The 20,592-nt window shown below is 45.2% G+C and overlaps 3 protein-coding genes across 4 annotated transcripts in view; all 3 read left to right on the forward strand.

Annotated features, from left to right (window-relative positions):
* The window catches only part of frmpd4 (FERM and PDZ domain containing 4), a 33,887-nt gene extending 25,081 nt beyond the window's left edge, over nucleotides 1–8,806 (forward strand). Inside the window, exons 8-17 of the mRNA XM_062535059.1 lie at nucleotides 599–730; nucleotides 1,142–1,261; nucleotides 1,662–1,798; nucleotides 2,132–2,258; nucleotides 2,861–2,950; nucleotides 3,062–3,244; nucleotides 3,552–3,675; nucleotides 3,913–5,046; nucleotides 5,429–6,673; nucleotides 7,103–8,806. Coding sequence (XP_062391043.1) covers nucleotides 599–730; nucleotides 1,142–1,261; nucleotides 1,662–1,798; nucleotides 2,132–2,258; nucleotides 2,861–2,950; nucleotides 3,062–3,244; nucleotides 3,552–3,675; nucleotides 3,913–5,046; nucleotides 5,429–6,673; nucleotides 7,103–7,107 — 3,297 coding nt within the window. The 3' untranslated portion in view covers nucleotides 7,108–8,806. The remainder of the gene's footprint in view (nucleotides 1–598; nucleotides 731–1,141; nucleotides 1,262–1,661; nucleotides 1,799–2,131; nucleotides 2,259–2,860; nucleotides 2,951–3,061; nucleotides 3,245–3,551; nucleotides 3,676–3,912; nucleotides 5,047–5,428; nucleotides 6,674–7,102) is intronic.
* A 984-nt stretch (nucleotides 8,807–9,790) lies between these two features.
* On the forward strand, nucleotides 9,791–13,920 carry tlr7 (toll-like receptor 7). The gene is made up of 2 exons (XM_062533458.1): nucleotides 9,791–9,907; nucleotides 10,485–13,920. Exons 1-2 carry the CDS (start codon nucleotides 9,902–9,904, stop codon nucleotides 13,620–13,622), a joined length of 3,144 nt encoding a protein of 1,047 aa, XP_062389442.1. The 5' UTR covers nucleotides 9,791–9,901; the 3' UTR covers nucleotides 13,623–13,920.
* Nucleotides 13,921–16,474: 2,554 nt separating this feature from the next.
* LOC134078587 (toll-like receptor 8) lies at nucleotides 16,475–20,388 on the forward strand. Of its 2 annotated transcripts, none has more exons than XM_062534614.1 (2): nucleotides 16,475–16,576; nucleotides 17,032–20,388. In XM_062534614.1, exons 1-2 carry the CDS (start codon nucleotides 16,574–16,576, stop codon nucleotides 20,134–20,136), a joined length of 3,108 nt encoding a protein of 1,035 aa, XP_062390598.1. In that variant the 5' UTR covers nucleotides 16,475–16,573; the 3' UTR covers nucleotides 20,137–20,388. The 2 variants fall into 2 exon arrangements, with proteins under 2 accessions (XP_062390598.1, XP_062390599.1); XM_062534615.1 differs by having other exon boundaries at nucleotides 19,650–20,388.
* Nucleotides 20,389–20,592: the final 204 nt, after the last annotated feature.

Here is a 20,592-nt window from a genome sequence, read left to right on the forward strand (position 1 = left end):
CTCACTGACATGGACTTGTATATGTATGTCCAGAATGTTAGAGGAACTCCATGAGCTGCTGATGAATGAGGCCTTCAGTGGGCATCTGAAGTTTAGATGAGCAAAAAAAACACAGCTTGTAAATTATATTTCCCTGTCTGAAATGTGTTAATAAATAAATAACCAACCTTTTGTAAGATCACAATGTACTCTAAAATGACAAACAAAACATAGCAAAAAGACAACGACAACAAGAAGAAGAATCATCTAGAATTGGTAACAAAAATGCATTGTGCATAGGGAACAAAAACGTGGCTCTGTGCAACATACATGGTTCAGTTTAGAATGTCATATTTTCATATCACTGTGCCTTTGTATATTTTTCACTAGCTGCAAAAAGCGTCACACCCTCATCAATCCACAGCATCACTGAGCCCCATGTTACGCTGTCTTTCTCTCTTGTTTACTGCTCGCTCTTCCTCTGCGCTCCTGTTAATAATGCATGTGTGTGTGTGTGTGTGTGTGTGTGTGTGTGTGTATTGTGTGTGTGTGTGTGTATTGTGTGTGTGTGTGTGTATTGTGTGTGTATTGTGTGTGTGTGTGTGTGTGTGTGTGGCAGGACGTCATCATGACCCTGCAGGAGAAGCTGTCCATTAAGAGCATCGAGCACTTCTCTCTGGTGCTGGAGCAGAGGGGCGAGGGCACCTGCAGCAAGCTCACCCTCCTGCACGAGCAGGAGATGCTAACTCAGGTGAGCGCGGCTAGCTATGCTACGCTAGCTCCGTCAGAGACAAAAACCCAAAGCAGCAACGCAGTGCCCTTCTACTATACCCCACCTGGTCAGCTCCCTCACATTATACAGGCCTCATGCCTGAATAGGACCTGCGTGATGAAAATGCACCCAGTTACAGAGCCATCATGTTTCAAATGAGATTTTCCAATCACTTTAGAGTTTCCACGTGAGAACTATTTATATATATATATATATATATATATATATTATATATTTGATGGTTGGTGCTCTGCGGCAGATTACATGTCTTGGTGGGTAGTAGTCGGTAGATTTACTGGACGTAGCGCTAGCCATTCGTGTGCTGGATGTCATCGCCGTGATTAATCCTCCCGTGCCGTGCCGTGCTGCGGTGTTGTGTTGTCCACGCAGGTGACCCAGAGGCCTGGGGCGCACAAGATGAAATGCTTTTTCCGCCTCAGCTTTGTTCCAAAGGACCCCGTCGACCTGCTCCGAAGAGACGCGGTGGCGTTCGAATACCTCTACGTCCAGGTGAGTCTCTTCGCTCAAGCGCGACCTCTTTGCTGGACGAAGGAAAATATACTTTTTGCTCCCATACACACACAAACAGCATGTCCACTTTACAAAGACTTTGCCCTCAGGCAACACAAGGTGAATTATTCTGTTTTCAACACAACGGTCTGCCATATGGAGGTTATTATCCCAAGTCACCACCACTGACCACTGTGTACTGCACTTGCTGCTGTGGTCAGTGCTTACTGCGTAGCAGCGTGCGGGCGTCGAGGAGTGCTGGGGCATGCGTGCGGGTGTGTGTGTGTGTGTGTGTGTGTGTGTGTGTGTGTGCCTGTGTGACTTCATGTGCACCTGCTCTCTCTCTCTCTCTCTCTCTCTCTCTCTCTCTCTCTCTCTCTCTCTCTCTCTCTCGCTCCAGAGCTGTAATGATGTGATTCTGGAGCGCTTCGGCTCGGAGCTGAAATACGACACCGCCCTTCGTCTGGCCGCGCTGCAGATGTACATCCTGACTGTCAACACCAAACAGACCCAGAAGGTCTCCCTCAAGTACATCGAGTGAGTCTAACCCTGAGTGGGGTGAACATATACCCCATACCACGCATTCAATCCGCCCCCCCCTCTTCACAAAAACAAAAAACTCTGACAGCTCTCAATGCAGATTATCTGGGGGGGGGAGATTATCTAGATTCTATTTGCTGCACTTCTCTATTGCCAAGTATTTATCTATGTGCTATATTGCAAATGCACAGGATAATCCAGTCAACGTGTTCAGCAAAATAGAGACGGCGCATGTTTATGGATGAGAGAGCAGCTCCACGGTTAAAAGCCGGCATTTTGAGTAAGACATCATTTTTGCTGTTTTTTCTTTTTTTTCCCTCCGCTTCACAGGAAGGAGTGGGGCTTGGCTCTCTTCCTGCCCCCGGCTGTACTGTCCAGCATGAAAGAAAAGAACATCAAAAAAGCCCTTACACACATTCTTAAAACAAACCAGAACCTGGTGCCCCCTGGCAAAAAGGTACTATCTCTCTTCTCTTCCCTTTTCTCCTCCTCCTCTCTCTTTTCCGCTGCCTCATTCATGCCCGGCCCCTTTCGTGAGCCATCTCCCCTTTGGTAGACAGATTGGGAAACCAGGAAGCGACTTGTCTGTGCATAATGTCTCTCTGGAGAAGGGCATAAATAACAGCTAACTCAATTCTGGCTTTCAATAACCACTCGGCTGACTTGTGAATGTACAAAACAGCTGTTTGTCTAACTGGTAAACATATAAATTGTAAAGGCTCTTGCTATTCTCTATGATGAACAGCATGTAAATAAGATCATGTGTTATTAAATCAGGATAATTCCCCAGTGCATTAGCCTGGGGGGCCTGAGAGGTAACGAAATGCGCTTGGGAACTGATGATTAGAATAGAAAACTGGACATCGTTTGCCAGCCAGCAGTGGTAAACTGGTTTTAGATTAATGCCGTATTTCTGTTTTTGGCCATGAAGCTTCCCAGCAGCATTAGTCAGCCAAACGTGATAAAGCATATGGCCAAATGCTGCCCCCTGGTGGTTATGAAAGAAATAAAAGCATGTTCTGCCATCTCAGTGGAATTAACTCAATGTTTGTCTTGCAGCTGACTGCCTTGCAGGCAAAGGTTCACTACCTGAAATATCTCAGTGAATTGCGACTGTACGGTGGCCGTGTTTTCAAATCCACTTTGCTGGTAAATGAACAGCTACTTACATTCCTCATACTGAATCTCATAATAATAATAATAGTAATAATAAGATGATGACACAGAAAATAACTCTTCTCTCTTCTGTAATTCTGCTAGCAAGGTGAGAAGCACACTGAGGTGACTCTGCTGGTGGGGCCCAGATATGGCATCAGTCACGTCATTAACACCAAGACTAATCTGGTGGCCCTGCTGGCAGACTTCAGCCACGTCAACCGCATTGAGATGTACACTGAGGACGAGAAGAACGTCCGTGTGGAGCTGCACGTCTTAGACGTGAAGGTGAGACGGCTGCTGTGGCTGCTCCAGATCTGCATACAGTAATTTCCCGCATTGTGTATAAGCCACAGGACAGTGTTTTATGCAAGTTAAAAGAAACAAAACCATATTGATACCATATTAACTGTTCCCGTGTATTAACCTCATAGCTGAAGACATTTTGCAAGATCAATGTATAAGCTGCGGCTATTATGGTAGTGTTCCCGCCGCCTTTTCAGTTGGATACATACGCTGCTATTCATCACGCTTCAGTGTTGTTTTGGCTGTTGGAAGCAACTGCTGTTTCACTGTGATATTTTTATCTTCGCAGCCCATCACTCTGATAATGGAGTCCACTGATGCCATGAATCTGGCCTGCTTGACCGCTGGCTATTACAGGCTATTGGTAGATTCTCGCAGGTCCATCTTCAATATGGCAAACAGCAACACAGGAGGTATGTGCTGGGTCTAATAAATTAACATAATGTGACAAAATAAATATTTCTTATCATAGCAAATACATACATTTTATTTACATGATTTATTGGGGCTTTGCATGTTTTACTACAATTTCCATGATGGTGGAGTCAGGCTGAAAATAGACGTTCACCTCAAACTGCCTCCAATCTGGTTCAGATCTGATAAATGTGTAAGCCCAAACCTCAAATGTGCTTGTTGTGTTTCCTTATCAGGACATGACTCGAGGGGGAAGCACACCTACCAAGCCATAGAGTGGAACTACAGCGCCCCCTGTGGAGGCTACGAGGAGCACAACCACCAGCAGGCGTACACCAGAGAGCTGCCCGGCAAAGAGCCCGACTACTCGGACTACGGCCGGAGGGACGCAGGCGACGGCGCCCCGCTCTACATCACCGAGATGCAGCAGCAGCAGCCGCCGCCGCCGCCCCAGCACGCCCTCGGCTACATGGGCGAGCGCTCGGAGCAGCTGGGCCGGGGGAACGCGCACACCCCGCAGCCCTTCCTGTGCGTGCCCCGCGCCAAGCCCCACGACTCGCCCCGCAGCGCCAAGGTCTCCTTCATCTTCGGCGACCCGCCCCTGGACCGCGTCAACCCGCAGAACCTGGGCTACCACCGTCTGATGGACGACATCGTCGTCGGCCACGAGGCCCTGGACCGGCACCGGCACCTGTACATGCAGCACGTGGACGACTACAAGGCGCTGGACCCCGGCGCGCTGGACTGCGACGATGGCGATGGCGACGACGGCTTCCAGTACCCGGCGCACCCGGTCTACGGCGACCACGCCAAGATCTTCGGCGCCGCCGAGGGCATCGAGGAGCCGCTGCTGCGCGACATCTGCTACGCCGAGACCACGGACGACGCCGAGGACGAGGACGAGGTGAGCTGCGAGGAGGACACGGCGATGATGGGGACGATGATGATGGGCGACCTGCGGGACAAGCAGCCGCCCACCTTCCTGTCGCTCTCCGAGTCCAGCGACGACATCATCGACCTCACCTCGCTGCCGCCGCCGCCCGAGGGCAACGACGAGGAGGACACCGACGTGATGCTGCAGTCGCTCAACCTGGCCATCGCCGCGCCGCCGCCCGGCTTCAGGGACAGCTCCGACGAGGACGAGCACCACGGGCCGCCGTCGGGATCGGCCGCCGCTGCCGCCGTAGCAGGACAGTCCGGTCAGGCGCGGCGCAACGACATCCCCGTGTCCCTGATCGACGCCATCCCCACGCACAGCGAGGGGGAGTCCGAGGAGGGCCTGGACGATGCCGTGGTGTCCACTCTGCAGGCGCTAGAGGCCCTCGCGGCGTCTGAGGAGCAGTCGCACCCTCAGTCGGACAATAGTTCAGGTTCTTACACTATTGTAACATTCATTCATTGACGGCACGTCATCCACGTTCCAGCCATCCATTCTTTTTTTTTTTGTGTTTGTTTATACGCCTCTCTCGCTCTGTTTCTCTGTTGAATACGATCCCATGTTCTCCTCCATTTTTGATTTTTTTGTGTGAGCATTGTTTGTTTATTCACAATTGTGACTCATTTTTCAATGTGAGTTGTCGTTTCTTTTCATTCGTTTCTTCTGTTGGCTTTATGATTTTATGTATCAGGACATTTATGGCATTTCAATTCATAATCCTCAAATCATTTTGTACAAATAAACTCTTTTCAAATATCTGTGAGGTGCCTCATAAGTTGTGATTAATGAACTGTTTGTCTTTCTGTGACACACAGGTGTAGAAATATCAAGGGCCTTTAGTCCCGAGTCGTCTTCTGATTCCGGAAACGAAACAAATTCCTCCGAAATGACGGAGAACTCGGAGCTGGCCGCAGCTCAGAAACACTCCGAGCACTCCTTGCGAATGTTTGTCGTCGCGACCGCCGAGGGCTACCAGACGCTGGCCGAGGAGAAGACCGACTTCCGCAGGAGCGTGTGCGAGGTCGAGGGCGTCGTGGCGTCGGCCCAGCGCGGCCCTCAGCCCAAAGCTCAGGAAGAGGAGCACCCGTCCGCGGACGTGCCTTCCTCGCAGATGCTCCGCTCCGACGCCATCGAGATGGAGCCCGAAACCATGGAGACCAAATCCCTCACGGACTACTTTAGCCAAATGCACATGGACGCGGCGGCGGTGCCCGGCGCCCAGAGGCAAAGGAAGCCGAACGAGGCGGAGGGCGGTTTGCCCGACGAGGGCACGGACGACCCGAGACAGATGACAATGCCAGATCCAAACGGAGAGGACCCGCACCTGGTGGGAAACTACAACAGTTTTAATGCACGCGATTCGCACCAGTTCGAAATGGAGAGAATGTCGCTTCCATTTCACGACAAGACCCAAAGATGGCAACAGATGGCTGACAATAAAACAGCCGGGCGAACGCCCCCGCCCGAATACCCTCACGACTGCAACGCTTTGCCCGCGGCTCACGCCGACAAAGCGATGGTCAGCGACGAAAACGGCTCCGCCGGCCTCTGCAAATACGCGCGGTCTCCGGCCAAAGAGCCCTACTCCGCGGAGCAGCCGCCGCACGCTCTCCCCGCCGAGCAGCTGGGCAAGACCGGCCCGTCGGCGTCGGCGTCGGAGCCCGACGCGGCGCGCCTGTACGAGTACCACCTGAGCAAGCGCATGTCGTCGCTCCAGAGCGAGGGCGTCCACTCGCTGCAGAGCTCGCAGTGCTCGTCCATCGACGCCGGCTGCAGCACGGGCAGCAGCAGCTGCGTCACGCCCATGGACTCGCCGCTCTGCGCCGGCGACGGCGGCAGCGCTCTGCACCTGCTCTCCGAGTCCTCCCTCAAGGGCCTGGGCTACGGGCTCGCGTCCGCGCAGGAGGAGAAGGCCTACGCCAAGCCCCCCCCGCACCCGCACCCCAACATGGACCCGTCCCTGGGCCCCCGCAAGGCCCACGCACAACCTGGCGCCGAGCCAGCATTTGGAACCATTCGAGATGGTTGCCATCGCATGCCCAAGATAAGGGAAACCACAGGTACACACCTAAACAGCACTCTCTCTATGTGATGTATGGTGTATACAATATACATATACATACACTAGAAGCCATGAAAGGATACAGGACATGGTGGCAAACAAAAGCATTTAACAAGATAGAATGCCACAAAGTCAGAAAATAATGAGTACACATAGTGTCTTGAAAAGGTAAAAGACCAAGTGTTTTCTCATGTCATATTGTGAATTGAGGCATAAACCTTAGCGACATTTTTGTTTTTTGTGTTAAAAGAGGAACTGATAAAACTGATAAATCAGTAAGAAATAGTACTATATATATGTCAGACCAGTGATTAATGGGTAGCCCAAACACTACATGACACTACGTTAACTAATATGGCACCTTTGACATAATCTCCAACGGTCATTTCCAGGTGGTTAACCCTTCTCTTTCTCTCTGCCACTCCAGTGTAGCGTGTATGGAGCTGTAGGGAGCCAGCGGAGGTCACACAGAGGTCACCTGGCTCCGCTAAAAACCTCCTCTAGTCCCATGCCACCACTGTCTCACAACCGCACACTGTCAAACAAAACAAACAAACAAAAAAAAAAGTGCCAAAGCAGGAGAGTGTGGAGGCTCTGAAACTGAATTTCCCCATTTGATGTTTCCCATCAAGCCTCTTCCCTCTCCCCCTCGTCCCCCGGCACAGGCGGCCACTGGGGGGACCGTTATCAGGTTGGACACACAGGACATGACAGGACGACTGGCTCAGGGAGTGCTACTTTGGTGGAGGGGGCGGGGAGGGGACCAAAAAGCAAGAACAGGTAGAGAGGGGCTTGGATGGCCCCGTCCCAAATGTCTGCAGGCGGTATTGATGGGATTCTTCTCCCGGTGGATTCTTCTCCCGGTGGATTTCATGCTAACGTCATCAGCAGCATTGCCAAGTGGATGTCCCTGCAGGAGGAAGCGTCCCCGTGTGTGTGTGTGTGTGCGGCCTCACCGGGGAGCTGCCAAACCCCGGACGCGGGCCACCGGACGAGGGCCACCGGACGTGCCACAGTCCCGCACGCTGCTGCTGCTACCGAAGAGAGACAACGAGGAGCGTTTAAGCCGAGCAGATGTGAAGGTATCATGAAGCCTCATGCTGGCCACACACGTGAGATGAAACAGAGTAGACGCAGGCGGCCCTGGCGTCTGAGAATGCCACAGAAACCACGCTGATGAGGAACTGAAAGCCCCCCACCCCACCCCCCCCCCTGCAGCAGCTGGTCCATATCAGGCTCTACACACCAGAGAGAGAGAAAAACATTGTTGTGGATGCCTCCAGTACAACGCGTGTTAATAGGGTGGTGTGTAAGGGTGCTATCCATTTTGAAAGACATAAAAGTTGACTTGACTGCGGTTTTAGAATCCTCTCGACTGTCGCTAGCGTTGTTAGCGACTCTATGGGATGTTCGGTCGGCACCTGAAGTCTGCACTTCACCTTAAGCTGGGAAGCGTTAAAAACAACAACAAAAACAGGACGAAGGAGTCCACTGGTCATGACCGGACCACGTTGCTGCCGATGTGTCAAGGAGTACCATCCCATCCTCCCCTGCGTCTCGAACCAAAGCATCAGCGCACTGACACATCATTCCACTGCCGTGCCCACTGTCTGCTCACTGACTCGCTCACTTGAAAAGGAACACTCTTGTCTTTTTAATGATCAATTGCAAAAAGCCATACATAAAGACATGGGTTGATCCGGCCCACCCATCGTGAACTGCTATGATTTATCCTTGCCTTGTGTATATTTTTGTCTAATATGTAAAATTATAAATTCTATGATAGAGTTTCTAAAAAAAAAGAAAGAAAATCATCCAGATTAATCCATCCAGATTATTTCAAGTACATGATCTGAAGTATTGCCAATGTCCAATAGGATTAATATCCTTGTGGGTTCTCTGGTAGACTTAGACAATTATTTTATCCGACAAAACCAGGGACCTGTTCTTAATTTAGAACTCACACACTGAAGTGGCATTGAGGATTATTTTCTGATAGTAAACAGACTGAACACAAACAAAACACTAAACACATTCACATCACATCACTTGTTCACATCTAACATAATTTTTTGGCATTCATGCCAAAGTCTACAATGCATTTATTATGAATTTGTTGCATATAATGATATTTCCTTTTGTGCTTAATCAGTATTATTAAAGTAAGAAGTAATTTAAGCGCTACCTCTTTGTTCTGTTCCTTTGCATCACATGATCACATCACACAAAGAGGGGGGTGGGGGGGCTGTATTTTGATACAATGTTTAATACAATCTGCCAGCCTCATAATGTGCAAGATGTGTGCACAATACAATAATGCAAGATAGAATTGTGCCTACACAACTGACCAGGTACAATTACATAACTTTCAATATAGGACAAGCTGTCAATCAAACTGTAGTTCTCGGTCAGATTTGGCTGGATAACTATACCTAAATAAATAAAGCGCTTCACCTCACTATGATTCCAGAAACAGTTCTACATGGCCAACTGTGGGTCATGTGTGCATATGTCACAGTGCAGAACCCTCACATGCGTTACAGTTTTGCAACTTCCTCTGTGATTAGTTTCACTCTCAATTACTGAAAAATACACCCTAAAACAGCACAGGCGGTGTCAGATGTGGTGTGCCAGATTTGTTGAATAAGTTTACTAATATTAAAACAATGACAATGAGCCATTCCTGTTCTTTGTTTGTATGGAAATTAAAAATAACCTCAGCTGTAACAAACTAAAATTATTGTATAGAAATGTATTTACGATCCTAACCATCTCACCTACGTCCAATTGCAGAGAAATTATAATCAAACTCTACTGCATGAACATTAGAAGTGTGTTGATTTGTCTTGATTTATAGATACAGTATGTACAACACGTAACTCTCCTGGAGATTTGGATATTATGCAAAAAGCTCGGCATATTGCACATGACATATTTGTTCTCTCTTGGGAACTCAGACAGGAATCCTTTAGTCATTGAGGTCCCACCTGAGCCTGAGGTTTGTAGGGTCTGAACGGTTTGGTAATGGGGAAGTTTCAGAGGCTAAATATACAACTTTCACCTGCAGCGTGGCACAGAGGAGTGTGGTGAGCACATTCGACATGCAAGAAAGGACGTTTGACAACATTTACTCATGATCACACCGGCTCCAAGCATCACTGTGACGACTTGTATCTTGTGAAGACCCATAATATCTACTGAACAATTGTCCTGCTTCCAAACAAAGATGGTGGTGAGTAACTTTGCTCAAACAAAGCTTCATGAAGTGACGTAACAGTTCCACATGTTAGTCAGGTTAGATTATATATTATTACGACAGTCAGAACGTATTGGTTTGCTTACCTAATGTTTGTGCAATGCAGAAATATCCAATTTACCATGTTAACGGTTTGTCAGATGATGATGTTAAAGGGGCTATTTGTGGAATTCTACAGGAGTCTGGTTGTCATGAATACACAGCAGCACTGTTCTATTGACTTGCACTGTATTCAATACAGCACCAATGCAGCCTGATTTCTTTAATGGATATCTAGGCAAATAAACAGTACTGTACAGTATGTTTTTGAAAGAGGCATTTTTGACACCATGGCAAAACAGTTATTTCCTCACAAACTGTTGCTATTCAGAGGGATTTTTTCAATGTTTTTAGCAAAAATGGCAGGATGAGAGGATGTTTTGGTGTTTTGGCAAAGTCAACTCCACTGTGCAAGCCATATTACACATGTTCTTATCGGTGTATATGCATTCTTTTTGATGGAATGCTGTATTTGCTTGATCACGTTCACACAGGTTTCTCTTTTCTCTCTCAGGTAAAAGCCATCGGCTGTGCTCTGGTCCTCTTGCCTGTTATGGCGGCGGCTGTCTGGTACCCTAAAAGTTTGCCGTGTGAGGTCAGTGTGGTAAGCAATGGCAGTGAAGTCAGTGTCAACTGCACTCAGGTAGGGCTTGTATACGTTCCATTCGGCATCCCAAGGAATACCACCAACTTGACTCTCACCATCAATAGTATCCCTCATATTAACACAAGCTCCTTCGCGGGACTGGAGAACATCACAGAGATCGACATGCGCTGCAACTGTGTCCCAGTGAAAGTAGGCCCCAAGAACCATGTGTGCAACCAGAGGGTGACCATTGAAAGTGGAAGCTTTCGACGCCTGAAGAACTTAAAATCTCTCTATCTGGATGGAAACCAGCTTACCAGTATTCCCAGGGGCCTCCCTAAAGGCCTTGTCTTGCTAAGTTTAGAGGTAAATAACATTGCCTCAATCTCAAAAGAAAATTTGACGGAACTGAAACATATAGAGGCACTCTATTTGGGCCAGAATTGTTACTTTCGAAATCCCTGCAATGAATCGTATAAGGTTGAAGACGATGCCTTTTTGCAGATGGAAAGGATGACTTTGCTGTCACTAAAAGCAAATAATGTATCCACCATACCACAGAGACTGCCATCTAGTCTTAAGGAACTTTATCTCTACAACAACAACATTCAAAAGATAACTCGGGAAGACTTCCAGAATTTGACCAATCTGGAGACCCTTGATCTTAGTGGGAACTGTCCGAGGTGTTACAATGCCCCCTATCCCTGTGAACCCTGCCCCAATAATGACGCTCTGCAGATAGATGATGAAGCCTTCAAGCACTTACATAAGCTACAGATCTTGCGCCTTCACAGTAATTCTCTCGTCAAGGTTCACCCACAGTGGTTTCAGGGCTGCAGCAACCTTAAAGTACTGGACCTCTCAAGCAACTTTTTGGCACAAGAAATATCAGTCACTCGTTTTCCAACTTCATTACCTAAACTTGAGGAGTTGGATCTGTCTTTTAACTATGAGCTACATAAGTATCCAGCTTCCCTAAACCTCAACGAATCATTCTCAGGGTTGAAATCCCTACAGATCCTCAGAATCAGGGGTTTAGTGTTCCAGCAGCTAACAGAAGAGGACATTAATCCACTAACCTCCCTAGAAAACCTTAGGATGATTGATCTTGGCTTCAATTTCATTAAAATCGCTGACCTCAGTATTCTAGCTAAGCTTAAACATGTTAATATCATAAATTTGGCTGATAACAAAATCTCAACACCCACTGAAAAGGGTCTTTCCTCCGATGGCAATTTTGGACATTCTTTGTACGGCAACCCTATGTTGCACAATGCTCAGTACTATAATAGGGAAGTGAGGGAGATTCACTATTTTAGGTATGATGAATTTGCACGCAGCTGCAAGCATAAGGACAAGGAACTGGGAGTGGTGAGCCCCCTCAACACTGAGTGCACCCGACGAGGAAGGACCTTGGATATCAGCAGGAACAACATATTTTTTCTTCACTCAGGATTTTTGAACATTCCTGAGCTCAAATGTCTCAATCTCTCAGGTAATGCAATGAGTCAAAGTTTAGATGGAACTGAGTTTAAAAACCTTGAAAGCCTTGAGTACCTTGACTTTTCATCCAACCGTCTGGATACTATGAATCCATTAGCTTTTTCTGAGCTGACCAAACTCCTGGTTCTTGACATCAGCTACAACAGCCACTACTTTGAAGCCGAGGGTTTAACACATATGTTCAATTTTACAAAGACGCTGTCACACTTGCAAAAACTGCTTATGAACTACAATCAGATTTCAACATCCACCAACACTGAAATGGAAAGCTTTTCCCTTGAGCACTTGGAGTTCAAAGGAAATCGCCTTGATATGCTCTGGAGAGATGGGGATACTAGATACATAAATTACTTTAGTAAACTCCTCAATTTAAAGAAACTTTACATATCTGAGAATAATCTCAACTACATACCTGAAGATGCTTTGTCAGGTCTGCCAGACAAACTTACTGAACTGTACATAAACAACAACAAACTTACAACTTTTCCTTGGGATAAACTGACATATCTTAAACACTTAGAACTATTAGACCTCGGCGAAAACCTTTTAACTGAGGTCCCGAAGACACTTTCCCATTATTACTCTCTGAAAGAGTTAATCCTGAGCAAGAACCACATTTCAGAAATTACCCCACTGTTTCTGGCAAATATAACCACACTGAGAGTGCTCGATCTAAGTTATAATGAAATCCAGCATATTGAACAGTCTAGCTTTCCAGAGGATGCTATTAAGAAGCTTGACACTTTATATCTAAATAATAACAAATTCCACTGCACCTGCCGTGCCATTTGGTTCGTCATGTGGCTGAACCGCACTTCCGTTCGCATTCCAAAGCTGGCCACGGATGTCAAATGCGCCGCTCCAGGTGAACAAGAAGGCAAAATGGTCATCTCCCTGTATCTCCCAGCCTGTCAGGAGAACTCCCTCTCCATCATTCTCTACATCCTCTTGAACTCATTGACCCTGTGCTTTATTGCGCTCTCGATCTCCAGTCACCTCTTCCTCTGGGACGTCTGGTACATCTACCATTTCGTGTCGGCCAAGTTGAAAGGTTACAAGCGCATGGATTCGGACAGCACCTTCTACGACGCTTTCATCGTCTACGACAGGAAGGACAGCGCCGTGTGCGAGTGGGTGATGCAGGAGCTGCGCGTTCACATGGAGGAGCAGGGGGATCCGGCCCTGCAGCTGTGCCTGGAGGAGCGAGACTGGATCCCGGGGTGGCCCCTCATCGACAACATCTCCCAGAGCATCCAGCAGAGCAGGCGCACGGCGTTCATTCTCACCAACAGCTACATGAAGAGCGGCGACTTCAAAACAGCCTTCTACCTGGCCCACCAAAGGCTCATGGATGAGAAAAACGACGTCATTGTTTTAATTTTCCTGGAAAAGATTCCCTGCAACTCCAAATACCTCCGACTTAGAAGGAGGCTGTATAAGAGGTCAGTGTTGGAATGGCCACAAAATCCACAAGCACAGCAGTACTTCTGGTACTGTCTTAGAAGCGTCATGGTCACAGAAAGTCAAAAACATTACAGCAAACTGTTCCAGGAGACCCTTTAATTCACGTCAGACTTGTAGTCAGGAACAGCTGTAGTGTATTTCATCACAGAAAATGAATGAATTAATTATATTTTCAGCAATTCTTGTTTCCTTGTATATATAAGTCCAATAGGGTTGGCTTCATAATAAGAGAGTGCAAAGACGGCAAAGATGCAGCAATTATTTTAAGGATATGTAGTGAAAATTGCTTAGACATAATTGTATACCATATACGTGCTTTTAGAAGAAAAAATGGCATGGTAACTGTTTAAATGCATTTTCAGGCTGGTTTGTGTTGAAGAGAACAGAAATCTATTGCCAATAAATTTCACCTAAACACCATTTCTGTTCTGAAATTGTGGTCTTTGTCATATGCTCACATACGTATACTGTAAACTAAAATACACATTAGACATTTATCTCAAAAATTAGGTGGCTGATGATGGCTTGATTTTTTGGTGAAGCTAATTTAAGGTTTTCCTTACAAAAAAAAATCTGTAGTTATGGGACTTGTGTATCTTGGCTCCAAGATGTTGAGTAGGTATTGAAGCCCTCATTCTCTATGAAACTGTAAGCCTACAATGTAAGACTGGATATCTTTAAATATCTTTACAAATAAAGAAGGCGGTGGTGCTGATTATCTCTAGCAGAGCTGTTAGCCACAGGGGCGTGAAGAAGTTGTGGTACAAGTTGTGATACTTTGCTCACTAGTCAAAGTGTAAGCAAAGGAGGCAGTGATAGAAGAAAGGAGGTAGGAATTGCATGGTAAGTAGTATAATCACCCCCCAGTTCAATTGGCTCATTCATTTATTTATTCAGTCACACTCCACCTCAAGCTGTGTGGTGAGCATTCTGCATAATGGCTGTTATGCATCACCCAGGTTTTTACACATTGGTGGTGGGCTTTGGGTGGTTTGAAAAGGGCTATACAAATGCAATGTGTTGTTGTTGTTGAGTGCATGTTAAGCCTACCTTACACTGACAGACTTTGACAAGATTTGGGAAAGACTCTTGAAAGATTGTAGTCTTTTAACGACAGTAATGCCCCTCATTCAAGCTTTACTCAAAAGACTACAATCTTTCAAGAATCTTTCCCAAATCTTGTCAAAGTCTGTCAGTGTAAGGTACGCTTTAGGTGTGTTGGGAAAATATGTTAGGAGCCTTTTGAGCCTCTTGAAGACAGAGAGGGACGCCTCTGCTCTGGTTGCTCTTGGGTGGATCGTTGCACCAATGGGGAACAACATGTGTGTGGTATTACCAGACAAAAATAGCACTCTGGGAAACACCCTGATCAAAGAAGACACACTGAGTCTCAAGAGAGCCGTTGACCATAAAGTTGAATTCACACGTACCACAAAGGGACACAGCCTGAGAAAGTCCCACTAAGCAGTAGAGTGCATCAAGGGATCTGCAGGTAACATGTTTGCATGAGAAGGTTGTGCACGATCTGGAGTCTGAGTTATGATGCTGCGTCTTTTATGCTAGAAGCAGGGTTTTGAAGCCTCCTACTTTCTATACATCACATGTCCGATCAGAAATCAGGGTTCGTCCCTTTGACGGGGTGATTGGCATGTTGACGAACCAATCAGAGCCCATGGTAGAGAGTCAATTAATCATATGGGTGGAAATTCATATGACATCAGGTCTCAATATCAAGTTTTGTCGATTTATCTTCAAGGGGCAATTGCTCTGTCGTATTTTGGAGTATAACATGGTTTTAAACTGGAGTTGGAGTTGGGAGTTGGAGTTTAAAACCGTGTTAAACTTCAAACTAGTGACAGAGCAATTGCCCCCATGGGTTTGGGGTTTTGATAGTTTCCCAGGCATAACTATATTGTACTTTCCCAGTGTCCAGTAGGACCTGCCCATGCTTGATGTGTGTGTGAAGAAAGGTGTTGTAATAGGCAGGTTCATGCACACAAGAAAGTGCATGAACCCAGGTGAATAAGACAACAAGTTCTACTGCAGAGGGGTACGTACAGTAGGCCTCTCCGGGAGAAATGACCACAGAATGTAACATCCAAGCCATGTAATGCTGGTGGAATGGCGCCTGGGTCTCCTCCTTGCAACAGTAACAGTTGTGTTCAACACTAGGCTGAATAACACTTTCATTTCAAACTTAGAATATAGAGAGAGACAATCTCATGACATTCCTTTCAGGCTTGGTAGATCACAATGTATGTGCTAAATTAACCTACACGCACTCCTCTCAGTAAACTCTTGCACAAACTAAATGGATGCAACCGTCACTGCTAGCAGCTAGTAGATCAGCTTGCATATGCAATGGTGATCAGTAAATTAATAGATTACCATTGCATATATCTGTTGTGGAGGCTTTGCCATTCTTTCACATTTGTTTTTTACATTTTCAAAATGTAAAAAACGCGTGAAGAACATCAGAGTATCCAAATAATGGTTAGTGATCATTGACTTATACATAAATGTAAATATGTAAAATAATTTTATTTGCACTTTTCATACTTCATTATGGTGAATTTCATAAATCTGCTAAATAAGTCTTAAAGGTGCTATATGTAAGAATTGTATGTCATTCCAAAATTAACAAGGATGGAAAAATACAAATTTTGTCAACTTTCAGTTCCTAAAATATGTTTGTTCCTTGTCCTTGTACAGTCACAAGCAAAATTCCTGGATTGTCATGTCTGGTGAAAAGGGAAGAGAAAATATAAGAGCTTCCTCTTCTGTTGGAGGGCACTGACTTCAGTTACCATTCTGAATGCTTAAATGAGATCACACTAATGTTCACACCCCCTCTCCTGTACACATGCAGCACTAAACAACTATGTGGTGACTCATCTCAAAGCTGAAAAGAGGAACACGTTCTCTACAAAGCCCTTTCTGCCACTGTCAGAGTTAGACTCTGTATCAAAGTTGTAGGGAGGACGGTGGAGCAGAGCCGCATCTGTCCTGTCAACATTTTTGAAAGATGCAGTTCAACGATAGTCACTAAAATGGTGAGAACGCATGATTCCGTTTCAGAAATACGTACATAGTGTGCTTAGTTTATACTAATAGTAAGTAAAACATGAAATTATGGTTCAAATATATTTAACTGTATTTGACATAGTATTTTTATCTCCGTAATAAACTTACTGCAATACTGTGTAATGGCACTTTTTCATATTTTAAAGCGACACAACGTAATAATTATATACCCCTTGTCATCAATTTCTCAACATAATGGATATTTATTTAGTGCTAGGCAACCAGTGCCAAAAACAGACCAAACATTATGTGGTGCCACACCAGGCGTTCTGAGTGAGGCAGTGCATGTCAGAGATGTCATTCTAAATGTTATGAATCTGTGTACCATCAAAATGAGTCAGAATTTGTACTTTTATGGTAAATAGCTGCCATTGCTTCAATCTAAACCATCTAACATCTTTAAAACGTCTTTAATTGTCAACAGGCAGCCCACACCTTCTCGGTTATAGAGAAGTGGTTCATTGTTTCACTCTTCATCAGCTTGGCATTGGCGGTTTTTGTCACCAACAAGGACCTGAGAAAAGTTCCCTGTGTTGTGGATGTTAACGCTACAGCTGGCTCTATAGTTTTTAACTGCTCAAGACGCGGCCTGAGGAAAATACCAGATGGGATCTACAAAAATGTGACTTCATTATGCTTAGCAGACAACAGCATAAGGAATGTATCCGTGGACCGCTTCAGTGATTTCCACAACCTGACAAATCTGGACCTAAACAGGATGAGCAAGAATATAAATCTGACCAATGGTGTTTTACAAAATCTGACACGTTTAAAAGAGTTGTGGCTTTCAGGTACTGGTCTTCACAACGTGCCTAAACAACTCCCATCAGGTTTGAGTCTTATTGTTTTGGATGAAAATAAAATCATATCTCTCAACGACAGCAGCTTCTCGGATATAAAAAACGTGACTGTAATTTCCCTGTCCAAAAACTGTTACAGTGGAAATGAATGTAAAAAAACATTCAGCGTTACAGAAAAAACCTTCTCAAACTTGTCGCATCTTGAAATTCTGATCCTGTCCTACAACAACATAACCAAAGTTCCACGAGGCTTACCTGATTCTCTCATAGAGCTTGATCTAGCTGCAAACGTAATGGAATCCATTTTCAAAGATGATTTCAGCAACTTGGTGAACTTGCAATTTTTAAGGATTCAAGGAAACTGTCCACTATGCAAAAATGCGCCATATCCATGTGTACCGTGTAAAAATGGGTCCATTGAAATTCATCCACTAGCATTTGCCAGTCTTTCCAAGCTACAAGTGTTACAACTAGCAGGAAACTCCCTCCAAACCATAAACAGCTGTTGGTTTAAAAACCTGAGTAATCTGACAGATCTTTTCCTGTCATACAACTATCTGTCAAGTGCAATTGCTGATGGAAGTTTTCTGGTGAACTTACCTCACCTGGAGAGACTAGATTTGTCATACAACTTTGATTTATTGGCTTACCCCGAAACATTGAATCTGTCAGAGCATTTTTCAAAACTGGTGTCCCTCCAGACTCTACATATTGAAGCTTATGTGTTTAAAGAAATAATGGAGGACACATTTAAACCACTGCAGAATTTAAGAAATCTTTATGTTTTGAACTTGGGGGTAAATTTCATTGTGCATTCAAATCCCAATGCATTCAAACACTTGCCGAAGTTGAAACTTTTGTATCTCTCAGAAAATAGGCTCTATCCTGTAACTGTAAACAGAAACTCTGCATCAAATGCTGCTGAATCATCAAATAGTCCAGTAAAAGGAAATTTCATTAAAGAAAAAGGCTTTGTTTATGAACTTGCACGTCACTTTATTAAGCCTGAATGTTTCAATACAGGCAGAGTGCTGGATCTTAGCAGGAACAATCTTTTCTTTATCTCACAAAAGCAATTTGAAGGTTTTGATAGTAATATCCTCTGCCTCAATCTCTCAAGAAACGGCTTTTCAGCAGCTCCTAACGGAACTGAGTTTACCACACTCCCAAACCTGACTTACTTGGATTTGTCATATAATAAGGTTGACTTAGCATATGACTTTGCATTCTCTGATCTGAAGCGCCTGGAGGTTTTGGACCTCAGTTACAACAATCATTATTTTACAGTGGCTGGAGTGACACATAATTTCAACTTTTTAGAAAATCTTCCAGCTTTGAGGGTTCTGAATCTCAGCAGCAATTCCATCTTCACTTTGACAACCAAACACATGAACAGCACTTCTCTAAGTGAGTTGCAATTCTGTCACAACCAACTTGGTCGCATGTGGAAAACGGACGATGCCTCCTATCACGAGTTATTTACAAATCTTGTGAATTTGACTTACCTTGACATATCATACAATGACATCCGAAAAATACCCTCTAAGGTTTTCACAAGCTTGCCACATCAGATAAGAAAACTATCTGTAAGCCATAACAGCCTCACTGACTTCCCGTGGAGTAAATTAAGCTACCTGCAATATCTTGAAGAGCTCGACATGAGCCATAATGGCCTGTCCACAGTCTTTTCGAATCTGTCAGCAAACACAAAATCTTTGACAGTGCTTGACCTGAGTTTCAACAGGATATCTAAACTGTCAGATGGGTTCATACATGGTACCAAAAGTCTTCGATGGCTAAATCTAAGTAAAAACAAGCTCAGTATGATCAATATGTTAACTTTCCCCTCTGGACCAGACACCTATTTGAAAACTCTGCTATTGCAAGGAAATCCCTTTCACTGCACATGTGATTTGATCGATTTCATTTTGTGGATAGAAAAGAGCGATATCAGCATCCCCAGACTTGCTACCAGTGTAGCGTGTGGCATGCCAGAGGAAAGGAGAGGCCATCCAGTCATACTCTTTGACATAGCCGAATGCAACAATGACAGCCTGGCGTTCCTGTACTATTCATTGTCTACTCTCCTTATTCTTCTCACTTCATTCATTGCTACCACTATGCATCTGTTTTATTGGGATGCTTCGTATGTTCTCTTCTACATTAAGGCCAAACTTAAGGGCTATCATTCACTGAAATCATCTGATAGTATCTATGATGCCTTTGTTTCATATGACACCAGGGACCCTCAAGTCTCAGAGTGGGTGCTCAACCACCTCACTGTCCAACTGGAGGAGACGGGTGACAAACTCTCACCTCTCTGTCTAGAGGAGCGAGACTGGACCCCCGGAGTGCCCGTTCTGGACAACTTAACGCAAAGCATCTATCAAAGCCGCAAGACCGTGTTTGTGCTGACCGAGTCTTACGTGAGGAGCGGGAACTTCAGGATGGCCGTGTACCTGGCGCACCAGAGACTGCTGGACGACAACGTGGACGTGATCGTGCTGCTGCTGCTGGAGCCGGTGCTGCAGAATTCCCACTTCCTGCGCCTCCGCAGGAGACTGGGCGACAGGAGCGTCTTGGAATGGCCAAAGACTCCCTGTGCTGAGCCCTGGTTCTGGCAGTGCCTCAGGAATGCCATTCATGTGGATAACCAAGTGATGTACAACAAGGTCTATGCTCGTTACTTCTGTGACAAAGACAATAAAATTGGTTGGAATAAGTCATAACTGAAAAAAAGTGAGAGACATAACAATGAACCATAATATGAAAGTTTGTATATTCTACTTTTAAAAATATTCCCTTTAAGTCTTAAAATAACCGTTCTTTTTAACTTTGTCAAACTTGCATGAATATTTGTACATGTCTGCGCATAATATGTTTCTCTGTATATGTGTGTGTGTGTGTGTGTGTGTGTGTGTGAGTGATGCTCAAAGTAATCATCCTCATACTCAACAATTCTAATAAATTAAATACTCCAAGTATTTGTATTTTGTACTATACATACTACACATATGCTAAATATGCATTAAAGGTACACTATGCAGATTTAAGTCTTTTTTGGTGACTGTAGAGCTCCCTCTAGAGTTGAGTATTTATATGTCACTCTGCTATTGTAAAGAGCAAACTTCTCCCAACGTATCCCCCCCTGTGCACAATACAAATGGTTTTGTTGTGGAGGTAAA

This window comes from Sardina pilchardus, chromosome 4 (genome assembly GCF_963854185.1).
Source record: "Sardina pilchardus chromosome 4, fSarPil1.1, whole genome shotgun sequence".
Lineage (NCBI taxonomy): Eukaryota > Metazoa > Chordata > Actinopteri > Clupeiformes > Clupeidae > Sardina > Sardina pilchardus.